This window comes from Candoia aspera, chromosome 6, assembly GCF_035149785.1.
Source record: "Candoia aspera isolate rCanAsp1 chromosome 6, rCanAsp1.hap2, whole genome shotgun sequence".
NCBI classification, from domain to species: domain Eukaryota; kingdom Metazoa; phylum Chordata; class Lepidosauria; order Squamata; family Boidae; genus Candoia; species Candoia aspera.
The window spans coordinates 27,962,309-27,989,803 of NC_086158.1; the positions used below are offsets into that span (position 1 = coordinate 27,962,309).

Below are 27,495 nucleotides of genomic sequence, written 5' to 3' on the forward strand. Positions count from 1 at the left end.
GAATGGTAATGCTTTGGGTTGTGGCAAAGCAAAAAGGGATTCCTTTTGCTACGAACAAGTGGCAAATTAATTTTGAAAAAGAGAGCTAATAGGTGTTTGGTGAACAGCTGTAGCTTAAAAAGGCAAGGGCTTTGGACAGGTTACCTCCATTTTACCGTGACGTCTGATCCAGCTAATTGCTACAATGCCTGATTTAGACTTGGTGAGGCCCTAAGCTACATAAAGCTTGGAGGCCTCTTGTTAAAAAGTTACACCACAAAGTCTCACAAAGGTATGTACCAAAACAGGATCTTGGGTCACCATAAAAAAATTGAAAACATATATATATTTAATAGCAAGGTATTTAAGGCGAAAAATACAAATTATTTTCAAATGAATGCATATACATATTTCCAGTATCATTTGGCTGGCTTGATCTGACATGCATCTCTGTTTATAGTCTTAAAGCTCAGGTTAAGGGTAGACAATTTAACTATGTTGCACTCAGATTTAAATTTGGAATATTACTATTCCAGAAATAAAACGATCTATCTTGGCCTGCTCCAGTTTGGTATTATGCAGATGTGTTGGGGTGGCAAAACCATATATGTTGGGAAAGCTGAGAAGTCATTGCAACAAATGCCTATTCTGAGGGGTGAAAAAAAGCTCTCATTCATCAAACAGAATATTTGTGTGCATAATCTTCCAACTATTTCTGTATATTCTACCCTCTGTTATAATTTCTCCAGCACTCCTACAACTTAAATAAAGATGTTTCTATTTCACAGTTGATAAACCGAGCCCAACTGGTTCAACAACCACTGATCATTTTGTTTTTATTTTGCTCTTTCTACAAAATAAGCAATTCAGTGTGGCAAAGGTTCTTATTCCATTTCCCCATTTCATCTTCACAACAACCATGGAATGAATTAGAACTGGGGCCAGTGATTGCCGCACAAGTACCCTGCACACTTCATGCACACTTCATGATTTATTAGGGAACTAAATGTAGTTTATATTCTTCTAACCTCTGAGTTGTCAGAGCCTCAGTCAATACCTTTCTAAGTTCCAACGAGGCTTCGTGGCACACCTGATGTTTTAAGTCAAAATAAATTGAATAAAATAAACAAATAGATTTTTAATTAAGAAAAAAAAATGGGAAGCACCTGTCTCAGATGGAATTTCAGGCAATACTGCAGTGCTTGTTTCAAGATCCACCACCAACAAAAAAGTACTTGGGGAGGCTAGACCGAACAGGGTGGAGTAAATGCATAATAGGTGTTTTGTCATTAAACCTTGGCAACGGCTCGAAGTCTGTGGACTTACGCCTGTTGATTTTGCAGAGATGAATAGAACCGGCTTGGTCCTGTGTCGTACGCAAGAGACCTCTCATTTCATTTCATTCCCAAACGGCCACTACCCACCACTCTCTGCCTTATCTCTCCGTCATTTTAATGCTGGAAATTAAGCAGTAAATGCTGGCAATTAAGCAGTGAGCTGCTCCCGCGTGCGATTTCAGGCGACGGCGACTTCCTCAGTCGATGAACAGCTTCCCCCGAATCCTCTTGGCTGCGCGGCCTCCTGCGGTCCGCCTCTTGCCCCCTCCCACATCTAGCTCCGCTTGCTCTTTGTCGCCTTCCCCGCCCTATCCTTTCCCTTAGCAGGGCCCCTGGAGCTGGAGGAGAGGAAGCCAAAGAGCGATCGCGAAAGTTGTTTTTCTCACCCGTGGGGGAAAAAAAAAGAAAACACGATCAGGGGACAGTCACGTGACTACCTTTTTGCAAAGGCGAACCCATCGCGCTTATTCTAAAGTAACACTCTCGCAAAGACGAAAATTGTAAGTCTTCCTCTCCTCTCGGAGCTTAGGGGTGGGGGATAGAGGAGTTTGCCAGGCGCAGGGAATGCTCCACTTCTTGCTTTGACTGAAAATGGCAAAATTCTTGCAAAGAAACGGGAAGAATGGTAAACAGGAAACGCCCATGAGTTTTTCAAGATAGTGGGCTCTTCGCGACTGTTAAGCGGGGCGAGGGACAATTTAACCTGAGCTAAACGCGGAAAGGAGAAGCTGTCCGACTATAGTAGTATAGTAATTTCCACCCTTGGAAAAGCTGACCTTGTTGCCTGCCGATTTTTTCTCTTCCACCCAGTTTTCCCACGCTCTGCCCTGTTTCTTCATCAATAACAAGAGGGCAGTCATGAAGTCCGATTTCTAATACCTATTGTAGAATCAGAAATGGTAATGCATTGTTGGTGGCATTTGTTTGGAGGAGGACAGTTAGAGGTGTTTTGTGGTTATTGTTCCTGTTGCTATTTTGTGTTCCATTTCATCAGAGAATTCCTGTGACAATGTGTTGAGCATTCAAGCTCCCTCCATGCTGTTTGTAGAATCTGGGAGGTTCCCTGACTGAAATGTGTTAAAATTCCAAATTAAACATGCTAAAAGCATTTATTTATTATGGATAGGAAACTATGGTTGGTTTTGTATACTGCGACAGTGAAGCATGTAGACACAATTTTAAAACATAGAATAGTGGAGAAGATAAACGTTAAGCCTTTTACAAGTTAATTAATATGCAGTTATTTTAAATAGAGATCCTAGTGAAACTATTAAATGTAAAGTATAAAATCATTTAGCTACTACACTGGCTTGGGGAAAAAAAGCGTTTTCAGAGCTAAATCAGTTGGGAAGTCTCTACTATATAGTTTGAATTCACAAACCTAGGAAAAATAAAGTACCTGTACAAGCTTAAAAGTCATTGCAGCATAAACTTTCTTAGGCTTAGATTAATTCATGCAGTAAGGAAGCAATCTACTGTATATTTCTGTTCTTTAGTTTAATGAGTCATGCTCCCAGGTAGAGGAATATAGGATCACAGCCTTAATTGTTGCATAGCTGTGTTTTCTTCTGCAGTTTCAGACCAGGAAGGAGAGCAGGAGGAATTTTGCTGGCTGAGGTCAAAAGAGGTAAGCTGTACAGTACATTGTCCTATTTACGAATTGTGGCTCTGCTATTCATTGTAATGTGTATTGTATGTTCTAATGTAATTTTACAAAGGTTGAAATGTAAGCTGTTCAGAGTTGGCTTCATCTAGAGTGATTTTTAAGCCCAGTTTTTTGTTTTTTTGTGTCAGAAGCACCTACCAGGGCACTTCTGTGTTGAAAGGATTTGCCAGTGAAGTCATTGTTGCCCGGGGGACACCCGAGGGGGCTCCTTTCATGTCCCTGTTATTTTCCCACTGAAGTGGTACCTATTTATCTACTTGCATTTGCATGCTTTTGAACTGCTAGGTTAGCAGGAGCTGGGACAAGTTAACGGGAGCTCATTCCGTCATGCGGCTTGCGCTCTCGGGTTTTGAACTGCTGAGCTGCCGACCTTAATGGTCCTCTGACTCAGCGTCTTAACCACTGAGCCACCATGCCCCCCTAAGCCCAGTTAAGACAGTAGGTTAAATAAGGCAATTCCATAAAAATGCTTAGACAAAAGAATATTTAAATCTAATCTGTAATCAAGTGTAAAAATACCATGCCACAGCAAATACAAACCATGCAAAACATGCTTGTAGTGCAGGCCGATGCTATGAAGAACTTTGAAGGTGATAACCAGAGCTGAAACTAGTTTATGCCAACTCCATTCACTATATATCTGCTGACCTTTTTACCCTTGCACACCATCCTTGCTTTTACCACATCCATTCATTACTTCATATATTGTATTTTATTCTTTAATCTTCTCATCTCTCTCTTTTTGAGACATTAACTTTGTCCAACCATCAGTCTTTCTCCTGACTTATTCAATCTTGCCTTGTATATTTGTTTAGGATTCTATTTCCATCTGACCAAAATGCCTCAAAGTACTTCCTTCATACTGGTCACTCACTCTTTTTTTTAAATAAGAATTTATTAAGTTTAAGCAAAGATAGAAGCTACAGAAAAACAAAAAAACTACAAATAAAAAAGAAAAGAAAAGAGTGTAGAAACACAAGATAAAATTTTTAAAGTTACAAAAAGAGGTGACTTCTGACTTTTAACAGCAAGGTTATACAACAATTTTCCATAATCAATCCCTTACTCTATATTAAACCAAAATCACATTATTTCTATAAATCATTCCATTGGTACATTATAAAAATCACTAAATACAGTTGCTCCCTCGCCTTATATTAAAAGAATACACACACACACACACGCCTCCTGATCAACTCCCTGCCCACAAAGAGAACATTTATTTAATTACTTCCTTCCTACTACTATTCTATACATTCCTGTCTACTATAATAAAGATCAAACTAAAAAAAAATATGAATTATCTGCCATTATACTTAATAATACAATTTTAATAATCTTAATCATATTAAACCAAAAACCAAACATTCATTATTTTTATTATACCTTAATCATCTTAATACAAATAGTTGAAGATAAATGAAATCAGCCAAACCCTAAAAGCAATCCAGAGAAATATTCTTAAACCCTTATCCTGTCCTGACTAAGCAAGGACCACGCCAAGACAAGGAGAAAGTCTCTAGTGTTTTATTAACTGCTATTGTAGACAGAAAATCCTTCCAAAGTGAAGAAGCATGGGAAAACCCAGACAGATAAACCCCAAAACTCAAGGCGGGTCTGTTCTGGGTTTCTTTGAATGACAGCTCAAAGTCTCTAAACTACGCATGCGTTTTCCCCCCTGGATAGGGGCCTCCTCCTACTCACCATCCGTACTCATGACATATCCCACTTCAAAATAAACCAGAGCATTTACATATCCCCACAATACGCACAGAGCATTTTCCTTTAAAAAATCGAACAGCCCAACTGCCCCCTCAAAAACTCCAACTTATCTTCAAGAGACCTCCCATACATAATAACCCCTTCTTTTTCATGGCGTTCCATCAGAAAATGAATTTCACTTATGGCTTGCAACTCAATCTCTCCCTTTAATTTCTTCAACTCATCTAGCCAATCTTCATCCAGCACTTCAACCAAAGTCCCGATCTCACTCTTAAAAGAAACATTTATGTCGCTGTTAAATTCCTCAGTTCCCTCCACAACATCCCCAACCAGATGACACATTTTAGACCTCATATTTTCCACAGTGTCCTGAATAACTTGCATAAAAACTTGACAGGAATCAGAAAGAATTTGTTTAAAATCTTGGTGAAAGTCAGAGAAAGCCTGCTTAAACTCCTCCATGTCTCAAGCAGTAGATTATGGTGCTCCCTAGGAGCTTAACCAGCAAAAGTTGAGGATATGAAGGAGTTACAGAAGATGTTTACACAAGTGAAAGTGATAAGCAGACAGTTCCCAAGGGAAAGTAGCAGAAAACTGAAAGTTCAAAACAGCCAATTCAATGTCTTCAAATTTAGTACAAAAATAATAACAAGGAGACAGTTATTTACTCTCAATCCCTCTTAATATTTGGATGGAAAACAAAGTCCAAAACTTAAAAAGAATTTAAAGAATTTTAAAAGAAAAACTTAAAAAATATATATTTTAAAAAATTAATCCCAAAAGTAACGATAAGCACCAAGAGAACCCTCTTCTCCTTGCTGTAGAAAGCCTCTCTTAGGATATGCATACTTAAAAGAAATATAAATTGGGTAATTTAGAAATGGGGTGGCCAGTCTTAGTGTCTCTTTAAGGCTACAGCGCAGCTTGGAAATGGTGATGTCCCAGCCTCCCGGCTGCTCTTACCAGTTGAGTGCAAATGCTGTTTGCAATCTTCTGGCTGCAAGCAGCCATTTAAAAGGCAGATGGGGTAATTCCTGGTGTTTTCCTTCATCCGGAGAACACTCCTGGGCTTAAGGAAAACCTGTCTGAGCCCGCAAGAAATTGCCATATTTCAGTTCTGCCCACAGAACCCATGTGTATAGCTGTTCAGTCTGCCATGTCCCCACCAGAAATCCTCAAGAAAGATAATTTTGAAGCACTAGCAATGTGGTGAAATTCAAAGAAACATGGAATAGGCTGTTGGATTTTCTATGAAAATCTAAAATTTGAAGCCCAGAAGTCCTGGAAATGGAATGTGCCTTCAAATATATATATGTTTGTCATCTACCTAGTTGTGTTCCAATGTAGTCTTGTCCATATATACTAAAAATATGTCACAACTGAGTTTGTTTTTCCAAAGTTCATATTTGATTTACAGGATTAACATCTTATTTGGAACTTTTGAAAGCCTACATGGATTTCTACATAAATTTTGGTCAACCAACTCGCTTTAGTTTGTCTGTGAACCCAAAAAGCAAACTGAAGAATCCAAAACAATATTTTTGCTTTATAAAAGGAATATCTTGTTTTTCAGAAAAGACTGAATAAAAGATCATGGAAATGCAACGTGAGTAACATACTCGTGTGTCTGCATGTGTGAGAGAGAATGGTATTGGAAGTTGAAGTGTGCTCATCTTTACAAGTGAACATGAACAATAGTTTTACTTCTTCAGTCAAACCGCGGATGTCTGCAGATGCATTGTACAAATTTCAGACCGGAAAAGTAATTTTATTACCCGAGATGGAACAGAATATGGCGTCTTCTCGTGCCACTCAGAGAACAAATTGAATTTTTGAATTGATTTTCTTAGAAAAGGTCCATAAAGGGAAAAACAAACCAGCATCTATTTTCATGTGCAGTTTTTGTTATTGGATTGAGCTTTTGTATATAACTTTTCCTAATGTACAGTATATAATTTTAATGTAAATTCCCTGAGATAGTTTAAGCACAAATTTCCTTAAAGTTCTTTGTTAAATCTTCTTAAAAGAAATATTGTTAAATCAGATTGTCTCAATGCAAGCTCTCTTTTTTTGTAGAGAAAAAGGAAAGATAACTACCCCCTTTGCATGTACAACTTGTAGAAATAATTTCTTTGTTTTATGTTTGTAAGACACATTTCTTATAAACAAGTAACGTTTATGAAAAAAGTAAAGTTCCACGGTGATATATGTTTTGCTGGATTCTGATTTTCTCTTGCAAATCGTCCGCTCCAACTGAAATCCTTTTCAGACCCCATTTTTCATATATGACAGATCAAAGACAGGCAAGGTTTTTTTGGCACTTGAAGCAGAAATCCCGCAAACATCTCAGTTCATCTTCAGTAATAATAATACAATAACAAAGGAAATTGCTGTACTTTTATTACAACTGAAAACCTGTGGTTTATTCTGCCTAATGGTAATGCCAACCCTTCCTTATTTATTTATTTATCAGATTGGTCACCGCCCATCTCCTCTGACTGGAGGGACTAAATAAATATACAATAAGATTGGAATAAATATACAATAAGATTCTAATAAAGTCCCATTAAAACTAAAACAATTCCTTAATTCTTTCTCATATAGATTCAGTCCTACAGATAAATCTTAAGAGAGGGAAGACATTCTCTGATGTGTTTCTTTTCTCTTACTTCTTGAGCTCTTTTTTCTTATTTTTTCTTTTTGGGAATGTGAAAAATGTAGAATCGTGACTAAGGCTTTTGAGGTTATTCATAGGATGAGGCTTGCTTTATTTAATAAATTGTGGATCTTGATCTGTTCTCTGCCAGCTTTATAAAGTGTCAGATTGCTTACTATTTAATAATAGTAAGCCTGCTCAAGCTTACTATTTAGCTTTCTCAAAGGAAAAGTTCTTGTTTCCTCCTAATACCAGTTGAAGAGGAGGAATGATGGGAATGACTCCCTTTCCCACTTGCAAACTTTAGAGAAGTATTTGGCTGGCTTCTGTGAGAACTAAATTTCAGAAGGAAGACCTTGGCCTGCTTTTGTCAGGCTTCTTTTATATTTATGCTCATAATCTATTCTTATGCTCTCCAATAGAAGACAATATCTGTAGCTCCGGGTTGAACTGTGGAGTCCTTGGAGGTTGGTTGTTTTCTTGCAGATGTTTCATTACCCAGCTAGGTAACTTCATCTTATGCTCTTAAATCCATTACATTTGAAAATAAAAAAAAATGAAGTATTAGATTAAAAAGTGTCAAAGATAGAAACAAGTATCTTATAGCACCTTATGAAGAATCCAATTTGTTATGACATCAGATGTTGTGAATGAAGACTTCATAAGATATATAAAGTTTTCTAAATTGACACTTTTTTTTTATCGTATGGCATAGCAGTTTGGTGTTCATGCTGCTTTTTTTCTTGCTGGGAAATCCTTGTGAGGTCCAGCAGTCAGATGTGTAGACTATTTAGCCATGACAAGTTACATTGCCTGGGGTGCACCACGAGGAGGCTAGTCTACATTGCACCAAATGGGGCTGAGAGAAAGTGACTGGCCCAAGGTCACCCATCCGGCTTTCATGCCTAAGGCGGGACTAGAATTCACAGACTCCTGGTTTCTAGCCCAGAACCTTAGCCACTAGACCAACCTGGATCTCTAAATTGACATTGATTAAAAAAAAAATCTTAAAACACAGGTAGGACTCAGTCTATTACACATGCATGTGTAGGAATCAAATCGAATTGAATTATCCATTCAGTCATATCCAACCCTTGGTGATTCCATAAGCCAGCTCTCTCCATGATTTCCGATCTTGTACAGCTTCTTTCAGTTGCTTTATATTTTGGCCTGTGTCTGCCTTGATTACATCCAACCAGCGCATTCTGTGGCATCCTCGTCGTCTTTTGCCACTGACCATTCCAAGCATAATGTCTTTCTCCAATGATGTTGATCTCATGTCATGACCAAAGTAACTAAGTCTAAGTTGTGTTATTTTTCCTTCTAGTGACATGTCTGGTTTTATGAGCTTCAACACTTCTTTATTTGTTATCTTTGCAGTCCAAGGGATGCACAAGAGCCTCCTCCAACTCCATGGTTCAAAAGAATCAATTTTCCTTCTGTCTAACTTTTTCATCATCCAACTTTCACAGCCATAGGTAGTTATGGGGAACACAATAGTGCGGACTAGTCTGCATTTAGTAATCAAGCTGACATCCTTGCTTTTCCAATTCGATTCATACTCATCATTGCTGTGCGACCCAGCATTGTTCGGCATTTAATTTCTTGGCTGCATTTGCCGTTTGGATTGACCAGTGATCCTAAAAAGGTGAATTATTCCATGCAGTCCACCTCCTTTCCATCAATTACTATTTTGATATTTCCATTCTTTGTAGTTGTCATGAATTTTGTCTTTTTGATATTCAGAAAGAGGCCAAACTTCTTGCTTTCTTCTTTGAGTCTCATGATTAGGTGCTTTAGGTCTTCCTGGGTCTCAACCCTGGAAGACCTAAAGAACCCTGAGAAGAGGGTTGTATCATCCATGTATCGAAGGTTATTGATGTTCTTCCACCAATTTTTACCCCAATTTTTTATTCATCTAGCTTCAGTTTCCTGATGATCACTTTGGCGTACAAGTTGAATAAGAAAGGTGACAGAATGCAACCTTGTTGCACACCTTTCTCAATCTTGAACCAATCAGTGTCTCCATATTGAGTTTGTACAATGGCTTCCTGATTTACATACAGTGATTTCACCAAATGTAGTGGCACCCCAAGGTCTGCTAGAGCTCTCCATAGTTTGCCATGGTCAACACAATCAAAAGCTTTTCTGTAGTCAATGAAGCACATAGAAATGTTCTTTTGATATTTGCAACATTTTTCCATTATCCATTGAACGTTTGCAATGTGATCATGGGTGCCACGACCCCATTGGAAACCAGCTTGGACATCTGGCAGGTCTCTTTCGATGATTGGAGCCAGGCGTTGTTTTATGATTTTCAGTAGAATCTTGCTAGTGTGAGATATGACAGCAAGAGTGCGGTAGTTAGAACATTCCTTTGAATCCCCCTTTTTTGGCAATGGAATAAACACTGTGGTCGTGTGTTGGTTTCCAAGTTGCTATTCATTGTATTTGCATGCAGCACAGACCCTTGCTTTCATTATTGGTAGCATCAGCACCTGAGGGTCCTACTGGTTTTGCCCCAGGCATGTCATAAAATCCAGCGCTACTTGCTATAGCTCCTTGTTCTTCCCCAGTCATTCGTTGGGTACCTTTAGCCTGAGGGTCTCACAATTGGGCACCATATCAAAATCATTTGAGAGCCTTTTCATGGAATTTTCTTGGCAAAATTTGTACAAGGTAGGTTGCCAGGTCTTTCCTTGACCCTCTCCATTTGTCTGGGCTTGGGACCAGCATGTATACCTGCATGAATAAGTGTACATGGCTGGGTTACATGTAGGAAGGTAGGGCATAATTTATTTATGTAATTTAGGGCATAAATGTAATAGAGTATATATGTATGGTTTTCTCTTCTTCCAGCAAAGGAAACTAATCCCACGTCACCACCTCCAGACTATTCAGGCCCCGCTGATCCACTTCCACAAGCCCAATATGGATATCCTCAGTATGGATCTACTATTCCAGGTAATAGTAATGTTTATTATGGTCACTGATCAGAATTCGGTAAGTTAACAAAAATAAAATAAAATAAGAGAACAGTTTCTATTTCAAATAAAGTAAGAAACAACATAAAATTGTAACTTAAGTCACTGAGGTGATCAGGGTATTGTCCTGATCTTATTGGTCTTATACTGTCTAATTTTACAGAGTTTAGTCATATTTGATAAATAAATAAATAAATATTCAAAGAAATGAAATTGTACTGGTCCGAAGGTCGCTGGGGTTGTATATTATCTCACTCTTTTGTAACCGATGTATATAATCAGGGCATACAGAGTGTAGTTTGTATAAAATAAATTTATATTCTGTCTGTCTTCCAGGTTTTTCCTATTGCCATTTTATCATTTGAGACTGTAAGCTGACAGATAATTATTGGTTCAAGGAGACCTAACTGAACAGATGTTTTTTTTTTGTTGTTGTTTTTTGTTTTTGTTATTTAGTTATGTCTCCTGGTATAATTGTAGCATTGGGACATTTATTTAATTCAATTTGGTCCTGCCTGATTCTGGGCACAATACTCCAGACAATATAAAAACAGTAAAATAAGAAGCAACAAACAACAAAACCAAACTAGAACAGATGAAAAAGAAAGAACAACAAGGTGGTGAACCTATCAGATACCCCAAAACATCCTGCCAACATCTAAAGTCCGGCCACTCTAGCCAGACTCTTGATCTGTTAAGAAATCAAGAGACACTTTTACCTGATAAATCCATGTTAAGCTACAGCTTTAAACTTAAAGAAATGACAGATCTCCACCCCCAGAAACTATTAAACCTTCTTGCTTAACACAGTCACAAGTAGTAGGGGTGCACTGCCTTTCAGATCTTCAGAGCAGGGATAGGCACAGATGTTCAGCTGTAGGGCCCTACTTCAAGAAGCCATGTCTTTTCCTGGGCTCATGCAATAGCCATGTAATCCTAGGAAATTGAGAGTTTGAGTTAAGAGGGAATGACAAGAGCAGGCATGGGTCCATGGTAAGAGCCTCCTTATCTCAAATGCATTTTTCCTGGGATCAGGCAGCAATTCTGTGAGCCCAAGAAAACCCCCAGCTATTTTAAGGAAGTGGCAGAAGGAATTGTGTGTTGGTCAACCTGTATTTCAAAGAACCTTTTCTCTACTAAATATCTTTCAGAAAGAAATTGTATCATAATATACACTTATTGGGGCTGTGCAGAGTATTAGTATGACAAAGCACCTCCTTTTGAAGAATTCAAGCAGCTGGTTGTTTGCGCATCTGTGTGCATGCATAGATAGCACTTCTGCAGAAACTACCAGAGAAGTTGTGCACTTCCATGTATATAGCTCCTTCTGTGCAAAGTAGACAGGAATAGATTTTGATGCAGTTGCATAAACTTGGAAGAAGACATCGCTGGTTTAGTACTTCAAAGGAAGGTGCTTCTGTCATACTGACACACTTAAGAAAGTGCACATTTTGAATGTGGTGCATAGTAAGGCTGTGCAGTGCTTTGGACTGGGTTGTAGAATGGTGTGTTGGAATGCACAGGGGCACGATGATTACACTCCTCTGCAACTCTGTAAAATAGCTGAATTGTAATCCTAGGAAAAGACATAGTTGCCTTAAGGCATCATAGACAGGTGCTATGTTCACACTCCTATGCATTCCAAAACATCTTTTGGGAATTGAATCCAAAGCATTGCACAGCTCTGAGTGACTTCCAAATATTCCAGCTGGTGCCATTACCTGGCTGACTTCATCTGGATTTGGAAGCTAAGCAGAGTCATGCCTAGTTTGTATTTGAATGGGAGACTACATGGGAATATCAGAGTTCTATGCTAGACTAAGAAGGAAAAAGACAAAAAGAAAAACTGTCATGGGAGAAGGCACTGGCAAACCACTTCCATTTTGCTGCCAAGTAAAAGTCATGGTTATGTCCATGAAGTCACTAGAAATTTTGCTCAACTTCATGGCATCTATATTTTTTTAAATTAAAGCCCTAAAGAGTCCAACCTTTTGGAGATCTCCAATGCATATGACAACAATGAGGTAGCACTCATTGGTGAAAATATTTGTTGCATAAGAAGAGTTATGTTGAATTTTCCTTTCAAACTGCATCAACTAAGTCCTTTGCACCCTCTAGTGGATATTTAGCCCTTTGTTGAAATAATAGTATGCGGGTGCTTCATTCTATATACATGTTTTCCCAGTACTGCAGCTACTTTAATTTTATTGTTAACTTGGCATCAACAATGTATAATGTAGAATTATACTGTGCTTCATTGTTGATATTTATGAAATGGCCCTGCCAAAGTACATGTAGAGACCACAGGTCTCTAGAATAGTGCCTTCAACATTCTGAAAATCAAAATAGTTGCCTGGAGTTTATTTTTTCATTCTCTTTAATTTTTCTTAGCTCAAGCAAATCCACCTCCACCTATCATCTGGATGCCGCCACCACCTGAGATCCCCAAGTGCCCTCGTGGATTAGAATATTTCAGCCAGGTATATCCCTCTTATTTTCAGTTCATCCCATTTATAGGTAAGCATGGGAACCCACAAATATGGCTGCCTCAGTCACCATGGCAAATGTTCAATTAATTTTTATACTAGGGAGCATATTCACTCTGAGTTCTCTCCATCAAGCATTGCTGCTCTGCTCATTTCACTTAAAGAATTTTTTTTCCTATTAAATTGCCAAACTACTGCCTTTAAAACGTGAAGTCTGTCAATCCTAATCCTCTAAGTTTCAAGCAATATTTTTATAGATACTGATGGATTTTGTGAATAACATCTCTGTCCAGACTACAACAAATTTGGTCTTTGCAGATCATGGCATTTCGCTTTAAAAGATATCAGTGATTGATTCATTTTATATTGCTATTAGTTATTTTTGTACCACTGAGCAACATAAATAAATAATATGCATGGGAATTAACATCCCTATGTATGTTCAGATGGTCCTTGGAAAACACTAGGCGGGGCGGGGGAAGAAGGAGAATGTTGAAATATTCATGATTCTTTGACACATGCAACTTAGGCTGAAGAGCCAAAACACTTTGCAGTCTATGGTTTGCCTACTCAGTTGTACAGGCATCTGCAAGAGAAACAACTAGCAACTTAAACCTATGTGCAAGTGGAAGAGCATCTCCAGGCCTGAGAGCAGACCTGGGAAAAAATCTCTAGTGCATATATTTTGGCAATGGTCATTGGTAGATTACCCCTTGGCACAGTAGTTATCCTTTAAATCTCCCACGTTGCACAGAATGACATCTGACTGAGGCATTGTGGAAAATTCAGAGGATAAGTTGAATTATGTTCTGGCCAAGCACTGGAGGTTGGTCCATCAGGGTACTGAGATCCTACCATTGCTCAGGGATTTCAGATGCTGATACCAATGCAAGGTAAGTGATTAATTGTCTCCCATGAATGCATGTCATTTTGTGTACTTTTGACACATATCTTCAAGAATTGTTTAAAGATTACAAAACATAGAATGGCAACTAGAGACTGAATCGATACATATGTAATTAATGCAGGAGGTAATCCAAAAATATGTTTTGACATGTAAATGTCATTCTATTATTTGTTTTGGGGAAAAAAAGAACCTCAAGCAAAATAGATAATAGTTCTTCCTGGCTATAGCATATGTTACGTAATCTGAATAAATAACACCAATGAAATGGCAGAGTTAACTCATGCTTCTGAAAATGTATCTAGTCATAGGATAATCAGTAATTTAATGTATGTAAATATTTCACTTCAGTTTTAACATTTGTTTGTGTTTTATTTATTTTTATGATTGTAACAGCTTGGTCAGATATCAGTTGAGCAGCAGATTGAACTCATGGAAAGTATGTATGTTGCTATATTATTTCAATAATTACTGAGCATTAAGAAAATATAGAGCTTGCAGCTTTGCTTTGAAAACCTGAAATATTCATTGATTTATATTATTTATTGGCTGTGCAGTCTATACATGACTACTCAGAATTAAGTCCCATTGAGGTCAGTGGGATTTACTTCCAGGTAACAAGGGGACGCGGTGGTGCTGTGGGTTAAACCACTGAGCTGCCGATCGGAAGGTCGGCGGTTCGAAACCGCGCGGCGGGGTGAGCTCCCGTTGCTCGTCCCAGCTCCTGCTCACCTAGCAGTTCGAAAACATGCCAATGTGAGTAGATCAATAGGTACCGCTTCGGCGGGAAGGTAACGGCGTTCCGTGAGTCATGCTGGCCACATGACCTGGAAGTGTCTACGGACAACGCCGGCTCTAAGGCTTAGAAACGGAGATGAGCACCGCCCCCTAGAGTCGGACACGACTGGACTTTACGTCAAGGGAAACCTTTACCTTTACCTAACAATTTATAGGTTTGCATCTTAAAGCCATTTATTTCTAGCATATAAGGCAACAGGTAATAAAAGAGAAAACAAATTCAACAAACCAGCAAAAACAGCATGCATTTGCTGCTTAATCAAGAATCAGATACAAGAGTTGGTTTCTGCGAAAAGGAATAAGCAGGAATAATAACCCAATTCCTACAGAACACTTTAAGTATGATTGATTTTTTTGCTGGGCATCATGTGCTAGGTTACCAGTTACAGGTTAATGCAGGAACGGGCAATCTCTGATCTCGTTACCCCTCCCTCCCAGAGTGTAGAAAATGGATGAGCTACGTGCTATCAATTTTTACTTGAAGGTTGAAAAATACAAGAAAACTTGCATGCATCCCAGCATAGGCTTAATACAATTGTAATAGCCAACATAATACTGATCCACAATTATACTTAGCCAACAAAAGTTATTTGTCAGATGCTTGGGGTGGCAGTAAGGATATGACAATCTGCATGGCAATACTGTATCCTGTGTTATGGAACTGCATATTAGAGGCTGAAGCTGATTCCTTTTTTTTTCTCCATTTACATTACTGATAAACATTTGGAACCCCTTAAATTAGTCATACTTTTGTTTCTTTGCAGTGATAAGCGGCTTTGAAACTTGTAATAGGTATGAAGTAAAAAATACCATGGGGCAGTGGATATACTTTGCAGCTGAAGAGAATGATGACTACACTCTGAACTGTTACGGGCCTTTGAGACCGTTTACCATAAAACTCTTTGACAGTACAAACCAACCAGTCATACAATTGTCAAGGGCTTTCCATTGCTCCATTTGCTGCTGTCCTTGTATCTGCTGCCTGCAAGAGGTAAACAGCATCCCCCTTCTGGTGCCCAACTTTTGATTCCTTCTGTTAAATCAGTTCTCCTTATCATCAAGAGAACAGCCGTTGTGAATTCCTTCTAGTGCAACTTCCAACAACTTGGCAAATCAGTTGTGTCTTTTCCTATATGGTTTGAATATTTCACAGGAATAATTTTACAGATTTGTTTGAATCAGGAAGCTTTCTAACATCCAGATACACTAAATGTTTACAGAAGCGTTTGCAAGCTTTTGAGTTTCCTAGAACTTGTCATCAGGGAAGATGATTAAAATTTTAGGAAGAAAGACATTGCAGAAGAGAGGGGGTAAAAATGTAGCTGATATTATACTCTTTCATTGAATGTGGGAATAATTGTGAGACAAGGGCATTGCAGAATATCAGGAAAAGAAATAGAAGTCTGTTAACAAGCAATAATTACTGCCCCCTTCATTTGGAGAAGTATTAAATTCAGCTACTAATGTCTACATAAATCCATAGTGAGGTAAACAGATCCTTGTATTATATAAGGGCAGGGACCTTTCTTTGTCCTGAGGTTGACTTACCAGTTTTAAGTGATAGTTAAGGCTCTCTTCAGTTTATTTCCATCTGAACACAGACTTACCGTTCTCCAAGCAACCGTTTTGACTTAAAACATTACTCTCTTATCAACTGATAGGCAAAAGGGTACCTATTGCACCAGACTACCCATGACACATACATATAATAACATTATACAGAAAGAAAACTATTTTTAAAATAAATCTTGTGAGATAATCAAATTCCTTGAGATGTTAGTGTTCTTTTATGAAATGTGGCATTTAGAATTTTTGAGATCTTGAGCAAAAAAAGCCAGACTAAAACAAAAGAAATACTACACAATAGCCTAGGAACTATTTCACTATCACAATAGAGCTAAACCTCTTGGACTTTTAAAGAAATTACAAATAGTATGCAATTATCTCAGGTTGGACTTTACCTGCCCTGGAACAGAATTTGGCTATAATGTGGGTAATACTTGAGCATCTATCTGCTAATTGAAAAGAGACAGAAGTCCTCTATGTGATCCGGAAATGTTTATAAAATAGGTGGGATTAACTAACTTCACCTATAACTTTTTCTGTATGGACATGACTGATCATATGGACACATTGTTCCTTATGGGAAATCATATTAAATTGGCCTTCCAGCATGACAGTTGCAATACCTGAATGAGAGAAAGTCATTCTGAAGTAGTCAGTGGGCTCCATATTAACATCCAAGCATGATTCCCAAGTACTTTGGAACCTAAATTTCAATCATTTGGTATGTATACATTGAGAATTTGTTTTAGTATCTTTCTTGCTCCTCTATACTTCAGGGCTCTTCCTATTATAGGAAGGCAAGATCTCAGAAACCTTTTCTGGGGTGGGAGGGAAGGAAGGGAAGATACCTAGAGCTAAGAAGATGATATGCTTTATCAGATATATTTCTGTTCTCTCTACATTGTCTATTAATTTTATCGTATAAGATCCTCAAGTCTTTTTATTTCAACCTTCAGCATTAATATACACTGAGTTTGATTGTTAATGAATGAATTCTTGTTTGTATACTTTTGTGCTAGATAAAATTATATAACTACTTTTTATATTAACTGTGGTGTTTTTTCTCTCTCTCTCTCTGTCTCTCTCTTTTAGCTTGAAGTACAGGCACCACTAGGCAACATCATAGGATATGTGAAACAGAAGTGGCATCCATGCCTACCAAAATTTATTATCCAAAATGAGGCCAGAGAAGATGTTCTTAGAATTACTGCACCCTGTGTGCCATGCCGATTCTATGAGGATATTAATTTTGAGGTAAACTCGCCCTCCATTTCTTTATTTATTAGTAAGACCTTGGCCTTGAAATATATAAATTCTGATTATTAATGTTTTTTATCTTTACTAGATTGCCCATTTAAATTGTGATTTTATGATTTTATTTGTGACTTTCCTTATAATAATTATTTCCAGAAGGTGTTATTCTGGAAACAATTAGACAATTCGGGTGGTTAAAGGTGAGATTACTGATTATTGTTTTTGTGGAATTCCATGTTCTTATCAAGCTCTGTCTTATAATATGTCCCTCTAAGTTTTTATCTTCTTTTGTATCCTTATACCATAAATATCTATAAAGTCCATTGGCTAAATAGTACCTTCTAATATTGACATTCTGCTATTTGGGAATTTTATCCATTTAACTATCCATGACAAACATCTTGCATGGTAATTTAATTAAAAATTTGGGAGAGCAGGTCCACCTCTATCATTTGAATCTTGTAAAACTTTTTATTTTACTGTAAGGTTTTTTTTCCTTTCCAAATAAATTTGTTAGCTATTCTTTGCCAATTGTACTTTTTTTTTCTTGTACTATTTGAAACAAAACAAAAAAAGTTCTTAGGTGATATATTCATTTTAACAATCACAGTTGATCCTAACCAGAAGAGTTTTAATTTTTTCTACCTTTCTCAATCTTTTATCATTTCTTTCCATAATTTGGTGCAGTTATTTTGAAAGATAACTTAGTTACCGACTGTCAAATGCAGTCCCAAATATTTCACTGGATCTTTTGTTGATGACAACCCAACTCTTTCTTGACAAAACTTTCTTGTTTGGGGGATAAATGTCTCATTATTAGCTTTGTTTATGTTAATTTTATGTCCTGATAATTCAGCAAACCCTTTGTTAGTTTTCATCAGTGCCCTTATTGCATTTTGAGGTTGCATAATGTTTAATAATGCATTATCCACATATCATTTAATTTATGTTCCTCACCTTGAATCTTAATGCTTGATATTTATTCATTTTTTTTCAAATTTTATTTGCTCATTCTTCTAAAGCAATGACAAATAATCAAGGAGAAACTGAACAGACATGGCAACAGAATAAAATTTCAGAAATCACACTGGCAAGAACATAAGCTAAATTTTATATACCAGTTATGTTGTACTTGGCAGTTACTCATCCAAAAGATTTTTAGAATCAGTAATAGAACATATATAGCAATATGGTTCAATGTAAGGATATCAGATTAATAAGAACAAGACATAGATGGTTACATAGAATGTATTAGAAGAGGAAAATCAAAATTTACAGCAAAAAAAAAAAGGGTGGGTGGGTAGTTAATATTGCTCTTAAACTGATTAAATACCTGGGAATTTACTTAACAATATAGAATAAAAATAGTTAGTCACAGAATTGGAAAAAGATAATGTCAGGTACCTTAAGATGGTAATAGTTAAACTTCTTTATAGGAAGAATATCAATAGTAAAATTATTATTTTATCCAGGATCAACATTCTACTTCAAATAATTCCAATAAAAATGGAAGAAATGAGTGGCGAAGACAAATAACTAATTTAATGTAGCCCCTCCCCCTCCAAAGATTTTGAAAGTCATAAAATAATGTGGTGGACTGGCTGTACCAAATCTTAAACTCTATTATTAAGCCTGTTATTTGACTTGAACTACAGATAATAATTCACATAAGACTAACCACTAATAAAACAAAGATAAAAGAGACTGTCTCCTTGGAATGGTTAGAAATGCCTTATTGGTTACAGTATCTTCAAACAAGTCTAGTTTAAAAAGAATTACAAAGCAAGGCAGAACTTTAGAGACCTGACAGAACTTGAAATGCTTATAATACAACATTCGGAACACCTGCTGGGGCTTATTTATAAGTTGCTACCGAAATATGGTTCAGAAACTGAAGAAATCAAAGATAATATGATTGCACAGATAACAGAATTTAAACAGCAACCATGGAATACCTGTGGGTAATAAATTTCAAATTTATTGTGAATACTAGAAAATTGTTATTTATCACTGATATATTACCCCAGTGGTGATTGCCAAGATAGATAATTCATATTTAAAAAAAAATTGCTGGAAATGCAATAATCAGGTTGGATAATTTTTTCAAATGATGGCAGTTTCATAAGCTTAACCATTTTGAAAGGTGATTCACCAGAGAATAAAAACAAAACTTAAATGTCAACTTTTCTTGCCAGCTAGCTGGTTTTTGATTAAGGATTGTTAGGGCTTACGTTCCTACAAAGTATATAGAGTGAACAGACTTTCTTAAATGAGACAGACATTCCTATTAATTGTTTATTCTGATTGATCACATTGGCTGTCTTTGCTTATTATGGTTTATTGATTTAATTGTAACAATAATTCTGAAGTGCTAAATTGATATAAGATCCCCTTTATATATAGTATTAATCTAATGTTTCTTTGAAAATTCTTACCTAATTTTATGCAGCTTGTAAATCTTTTTTTCTATTTCTTTATTGTTCCTTTCTTTTTTCTTTTTTCTGTCTTTCTTTTTAATAATCTGTTAAAAAGAGGAAGGAAGGAAGGAAGGAAGGAAGGAATCAGTCCAGTTGTTTGCCTGGGAGAAAGCGGGGTAGTAGGAATGCTGTCATATCAGCTGAAACTTACTCCAGGCAAAAAGGAAAAAAAAATATGCCTTTGGTTCTGATTAGGTTTGGGATTTACAAAATGATACAAAACACTATAACATGTGAAATATTAAAGAAGATCTTCAAAGAATGGGGCCAGAAATTAGTAGTCACAATATCTACAATATCAGTAATGATGTCTGCTTCTATAGATAGACTATGTTTAAGGATGTTAATGAAGGAATTACATACGTGAAACAAATTTTGAAATATTGGACAAGACAGAGAAGGTATTTAAAGTGGAAATACAAGTGACAGGCCAAGAGAATGACCTGATTAAGGACTCTTAATGGTTATACAAAAGTTTAAAAGCTGAAGTTTTAAAAATTAAAGGTGAAATGCTAATGATAAACCAAGAGAATGACCTGGATAATGTTTTTTTTTTTAATTGGACTTACAAAGGAGGCTTGTTAAAGCCTCGAAGAAGCCTATGCAATAGGATAAAGAATTGAAGAGATATCAAATCCTACAATATTTGAATAAACAAGATTAAGATTCTCAGAGGTAAAAGCAAGGAATATAAAATTGGTTTATTTAATCTATGTTAAAATAAGACACGTTTTTATGAAATTCTGGCAACCCTTTACGAACTTTTTGCTGACACCAGGATTGAAAAGTTGATGTCTTATGGCTTTGCTTGTAGAAAAGGAATGGGCTATGGGAAGAAGAGATACCTGTTTGTAACCTTATAGGGGGTGAAGAGCTACCAAGCCTGTTTATACTTGTATAAACAATCCAATTGTTTATACAACAATTATACAATTGTGGAAGATTGGAAGTCACTTTTCTTTTTCTTTATTTAACTCTTTCCTTTTTCCTTTTTTTTTTTTCCTTTTTCTTTCTTTGCACTTCTTACTCTTTTTTTACTTATCTTTCTCTCTCTGAGTTTAGTTTGTATTAGTTTTTATTACTGTAATTAAAATCTTCAGTTATATGATGCTTTTCAATGAATGTAGTATTTATTTATATTGAAATTTCTATTTATTGATTCATAGTGGTATATAAATATTACTTAATCCAGGTACTTTGAGACATTGTCATGCTAGCTGGGACATCAATGTGGAGGATTTGAATTTTGGGAAGACTGATATAATAACTCTTTAAATATGTTTATATTAAAAATTTTAATAAATTTTATAAAGAAGAAAAACTGCTGTTCTTTTTCTTTCCCCTTCTTCTTTTTAAAATCAGGTGAAAACCCTAGATGGGAAAACTACCATTGGAAACATAATTAAATCATGGACTGGTTTAGCAAGAGAGGCTGCTACAGATGCAAGCATTTTTCAAATCCACTTTCCAATGGACCTTGATATTACTATGAAAGCAGTCATAACAGGGGCTTGCTTTCTTATGGTAAGTCCTAAGCTTAAAACATTACAATTCAGTGAATGCTGGGAGCTGAGGCAATGGGTTCATGAAGCTAGTAGAAGTTACTTTGGACAAATTAGTGTGGCACAGAGACAACCTATCCACTCTTTTTAGTGGCAGTCTCATGCACAGGAGACTGAAACATGGTATGAGGAAGGTTGCAATTTAGACAGAAATCTTGCCTCTGCAAGCTTAGTTCTACCAGCTCAAATCAATCATTTGACTTGCACCTGAGATTTTGCCGTGCAGCTATTACAGCTAGTAGGTAACTGCCTTAATATGCACTGAATGCAGTGGTATAGCAGGGACGATAGTGTGATTAACCTCTTGTGAGGTAATGATGAGTTGAGCCTGTTGGTCTTAAAGGAAGGGGACAGTGTTCTTCATGGCATCAGCTCCACCACCTGTGGGTTAGATCCCTATACTTCTAGGTTTCCAGGAAGGTGACAGGAAGCTGGATGAGAATGGTGGTGAATACATCCTTGAAGATGGTGGTACTTCCATTACTGAAAGAGGTAGTAGTGCATCCTATTCTCAGTAAAACATCACTTGATTCAACTTTTTTAGAGAATTATCAACTAGTCTCCAACCTCCACTTTTGGGAGAAGAATGTAGAGAAGGTGGTGGCTTTGCCATTATGGAAAACCATGGATGAAATAGATTATATGGACCCTTTTCAGTCCAGTTGCAAGCTGAGCTATGGTACCAAGACCACACTGATTGCTCTTGTGGATAACCTGTAGTGAGATTGGGATAAGGAACAAGGCCTTCCTGGTTCTACTTGGTCTGTCAGTGGCCTTCTATACTACCAGACAGTATCCTTCTGGATATCTTCAGGGGTTGGTAATGAGGGGCACTGTTTGCAGTCATTTTCCTTCCTCCTCCAGGGATGGTTCCAGTCAGTGGTGGTATGGGGAAGAGGTTACAGCCTAATACCTTCTATTGGAGAGTTCTATAGGACTCTCTTTCCACATATTTAATGTCTACATTATACCATTGTGGGAGGACATGTCTTTGCACAAAATTAGGTATCATCATTAAGCTGATGATACTCAGTTGTATATCTCTACCCTGGGTCAAACAGAAGATGTAGTCAACCGCTGTCCCAGTGTCTGGAAGTTATGAGAGTCTGGATAGGGAGGAACAGACTCAGCTTAATCCTAACAAAATGGAATGGCATCCCCCAACTGAGGCTAGGGATAATCCATCTTTGACTCTGGGTGGCATCATGGTCCCTCATACTGAATTGGTTTGTAATACAGGGATCCGCCTGAATTCACAGCTCCCAATTAAGGAACACATGGCAATTGTGAGGAGGGCCTTTGCCCAGCTTCAGCTTGTGTACCAATTATGTCCATTCCTAGATCAAGATGACCTGCTCATGGTCACTCATATTTTGGTCACCCTCTGGATTGGAATGTTACAATGTACTCTGCCTGGGGCTGGTCTTGAAGACCATCAGGAAGCTACAGCTAGTCTAGAATGCAGCAGCCCTAGCAGTAATGGGTACATTTCATTTATTTATTTATTTATTTATTGAATTTTATCACCGCCCATCTCTCCCTCAAAGGAGGGACTCTGGAAGGCTTACAAAAACAAAATTTAAAATTCAACATCAATACAAATAAAATAAAATAATAAACATATAAATAGACAATAAATATATAAAACATAGTAAAATCCAGATGGCTGAAGATTGTATTTCCATCCATGAGTATAAAAGGTCATCCTAGGGTGCTAGCCATCTCAATGAATGGCTGTTCCCTGTCCTGCTCCTGGCATGATGACAAAACCAGGTTTTTAGTTTTTTATGGAAGTCCAGGAGCAAGGGGTCAGATTGGAAAAAATCAATTTATATCCCCATACCAAAAAAGGGAAACACTAAAGAATGTTCAAACTATCGAACAGTGGCACTCATTTCACATGGTAATGCTCAAGATCCTGCAAGGTAGACTTCAGCAATTCATGGAGCGAGAATTGCCAGATGTACAAGCTGGGTTTAGAACAGGCAGAGGAACTCGGGACCAAATTGCCAATATCCGCTGGATAATGGAAAAAGCCAGGGAGTTTCAGAAAAACATCTATTTCTGTTTTATTGACTATTCTAAAGCCTTTGACTGTGTGGACCATAACAAATTGTGGCAAGTTCTTAGCGGTATGGGGATACCAAGTCATCTTGTCTGCCTCCTGAAGAATCTGTATAACGACCAAGTAGCAACAGTAAGAACAGACCACGGAACAACGGACCGGTTTAAGATTGGGAAAGGAGTACGGCAGGGCTGTATACTCTCACCCTACCTATTCAACTTGTATGCAGAACACATCATGCGACATGCTGGGCTTGAGGAATCCAAGGCTGGAGTTAAAATCGCTGGAAGAAACATTAACAATCTCAGAAAAGCAGATGATACCACTTTGATGGCTGAAAGCAAAGAGGAACTGAGGAACCTTATGATGAATGTGAAAGAAGAAAGTGCAAAAGCTGGATTGCAGCTAAACCTGAAAAAAACCAAGATTATGGCAACCAGCTTGCTTGATAACTGGCAAATAGAGGGAGAAAATGTAGAAGCAGTGAAAGACTTTGTATTTCTAGGTGCGAAGATTACTGCAGATGCTGACTGCAGTCAGGAAATCAGAAGACGCTCAATCCTTGAGAGAAGAGCAATGACAAATCTCGATAAAATAGTTAAGAGCAGAGACATCACACTGACAACAAAGGCCCGCATAGTTAAAGCAATGGTGTTCCCTGTAGTAACATATGGCTGCAAGAGCTGGACCATAAGGAAGGCTGAGCGAAGGAAGATAGATGCTTTTGAACTGTGGTGTTGGAGGAAAATTCTGAGAGTGCCTTGGACTGCAAGAAGATCAAACCAGTCCATCCTCCAGGAAATAAAGCCAGACTGCTCACTTGAGGGAATGATATTAAAGGCAAAACTGAAATACTTTGGCCACATAATGAGAAGACAGGACAGCCTGGAGAAGATGTTGATGCTAGGGAGAGTGGAAGGCAAAAGGAAGAGGGGCCAACCAAGGGCAAGATGGATGGATGATATTCTAGAGGTGATGGATTCGTCCCTGGGGGAGCTGAGGGTGTTGACGACCGACAGGAAGCTCTGGCGTGGGCTGGTCCATGAAGTCACGAAGAGTCGGAAGAGACTAAACGAATAAACAACAGGAGCAAGGGGGCTTGTCTCACCTCTGGGGGAAGAATGTTCCAGACAGAGGGAGCTACTGCAGAGAAGGCCCTCTTCCTGGACCCTGTCAGATGGAATTCCTTTGCATATGGGGTCCGTAACATGCCCTCTCTGCATGACCAGGTGGGACAGGTCGATGTGATGGGGATAAAACGATCCCTCAGGTAACCTGGCCCCATGCCATGTAGGGCTTTAAAGGTAATAACTAACACCTTGAATTGGGCCCAAAAGCAAACTGGTACCCAGTGCATCTAGCGCAGCAAAGGTGTTACATGTGCCAACCTTGGGGCAGTTAAAATTGCCCACATGGCTGCATTCTGGACCAGTTGTACCTCCCGGATATTCTTCAAGGGTAGCCCCATGTAGACCGCATTACAGTAGTCTATATGGGAGATGACCAGGGCATGAGTGACTGTTCAAAGGGCCTCTCGATCCAGGAGAGGGCATAACTGGCGCACAACATGAAGTTGAGCAAAGGCCCTTCTGGCCACGACTGCCACCTGCTCTTTGAACAGGAGCTGTGAGTCCAGGAGGACCCCCAGATTATGCACTGGGTCTGTCTGGGGCAGTGCAACCCCATCCAGAACCAGAAATGACAATTTCCCAGATGCTGAGGAGCCATTAATTCACAGCCACTCTGTTTTACCAGGGTTCACCCAAAGCCTGTTGTTCCCCATCCAAGCCCCCACAGCCCCCAGGCACCTGGAGAGGGTGGTCAATTTTGCTTTACTATGGGATCTGCAGCGCTTACCATTTAGCTTATGCATGCAGTTAAAAGAGTAGTTGTTATTTTTAAAGTAAATGACTTTAAAATAAATGACTCTGGACCTGGATCTTTGTGACTACCTGTTCACAAAAGTTTCTGCTAATAAGATCTGGAAAGAAAGGCTGATATTTAGAAAGGCCATTAAAACCTGGGTTTTCTAGGAAGGCTTTGGGGTATAATTCAGAGTTGGGTATCCCTTGTGTAGTAAATTATGATTACTTATTTTGGTATGACTCTTCCTTAGTGTGACACAATTGATTTATGTATTTTTATTGATGACGCTGTTATAGATTGTGGTATATTGTATTGTTATATATTTAATTTGTTCCTGGATTAGACTGTATGCTATTTGGAATCAGTTTAGAAATGAAGCAGCGTATAAATCTGTGTAATAAATATTAATTAATTAATTGCATACACACTCAGCAATATTTAGTACGGAAGGCTTCATTTTATTTATTTATTTATTTTTATTTCTTGTATTTCTCCACCGTCCATCTCGTGTGGGACTCTGGGCGGTTTACAAAAGATAAAAATAACATGTCACTAAAACAACACAGTATAAATACAATATAAATACATACAAATATAACTGTAAATGTAAAAATACAAAATATGAAATATAAATTCAAGATGGCAAATCAAGATCTTATTGTTGGCCCCATCACGGTTGGATGTAGTGCTCTTGTAGAGAGCAAGTCAAGTCCACGAGTCCTCCTTCTCATTTCATTTATTCCTATTGCGCATCAAGGACTACTAGAACAGAAAAATTAATGGTTGGAATTATCCTTAATATACTGCTGACATATTTTAAGACTGCCGCCAGAATACCCTGGGATTACACTTGAATGTGTAAATTCTCACCAGTCCCTTTATCCCAGAATAATAAAAGGCCAGAATGTTGTTTCTTCTCCACTCTGGTAATATCTCAGAATATCTACCGTGTCCCCTGTAGCTCTCTGGGGCTGATACATTTTTTAAAGTGGAACCACTACTAATAGAAAGTGTGACTGCTCTATTGCAGGGTATGCTGGGCAACTATAATAATAAGGATAGTGAAATATTTTTAATTCAGTTCCCAAAAGGTGCTTCATACCATGAAAGGACACCGTATCACCTGACTTCAACTCTTTAAAGCAGCTATGTCTTTTTCCAGGATCTCATGGCTGCACTTTGCAGGTTCCATGTTATCCCAGAATTAATGAATTCATAACTCTACCCAATGCTTAATAGAGAACTAGCAAGGAGAGAGCACTGGTGTGCACAGCAATAGCCTTTTGCCTCTTTCCAAGGATGATGTCGGGTTTCTGTGTAAATATAAATGGATTTGGTATTTGGGGGGCGGGAGGAAGCTTACCATTTTCTGCTTTGACCAAAAGTTGGAGATGTTTTCAGATACCCCAACAGTCTTCTTGTACATTCAGGAGTTTGAAGGTTACTTTGGATGCTACGTTTGGGGTAGCAGTTCTAAAATGTGAATAAAATAATGTTTGGATTTTAGTCTGAAGTTTTTATAGTTGATGTGTTTCCCATTATTTTACATTTTAGGATTTCATGTTTTTTGAACGAGCTGGAAACAGGAACAGAAGAAACACTCGTACTGGAGTACATGGTGCTCGTGGGTTTCATGGTGCTCATGGGATACATGGTGCTCATGGGATACATGGTGCTCATGGAATACATGGTGCTCATAGACACCACAGATAATCAGGACATTTAGAGTAACACACCTCACACTGAATTAACCTTGCAGGAGGAATTTTATTGATTTATAAAGTTCCTTATTTGTATATTTACCATTATATCTTTAACTAGTATACCATTTATGTAGTAATGCTCCATATAACTATCTCAAAATATTGTCAAATATTCTCTCTCTCTCTCTCTATATATATATATATATATATATCCATATTGAAAAGAGTGTTTCTATCCATATATAATAACAGAGATGTATAATATATAAATTCTGCTAATTTTTAAAGCACCCATTCTCATTAGCAGATAGGTATACTACATTTGGCTTTTTTTCTGCTGTTATATATTAAGAATTTTCTTCTATATGTCTTCCATTTTTTATTTTCTGTAATTATTGTAACTATTCTGTGTTATGGTAATAAAATGAACCACATTGGGCATCTCAATATTCATACAATTAATAGACAAA

At 37.6% G+C, this 27,495-nt stretch overlaps 1 protein-coding gene across 2 annotated transcripts; it reads left to right on the forward strand.

Moving 5' to 3' along the window:
• Positions 1-1,622: 1,622 nt before the first annotated feature.
• LOC134499789 (phospholipid scramblase 1-like) lies at positions 1,623-27,495 on the forward strand. Of its 2 annotated transcripts, XM_063306626.1 has the most exons (10): positions 1,623-1,816; positions 2,891-2,943; positions 6,278-6,310; positions 10,220-10,324; positions 12,736-12,824; positions 14,131-14,173; positions 15,297-15,523; positions 17,191-17,352; positions 21,192-21,353; positions 26,877-27,495. In XM_063306626.1, exons 3-10 carry the CDS (start codon positions 6,298-6,300, stop codon positions 27,033-27,035), a joined length of 960 nt encoding a protein of 319 aa, XP_063162696.1. In that variant the 5' UTR covers positions 1,623-1,816; positions 2,891-2,943; positions 6,278-6,297; the 3' UTR covers positions 27,036-27,495. The 2 variants fall into 2 exon arrangements, with proteins under 2 accessions (XP_063162696.1, XP_063162697.1); XM_063306627.1 differs by lacking the exon at positions 12,736-12,824 and having other exon boundaries at positions 1,625-1,816.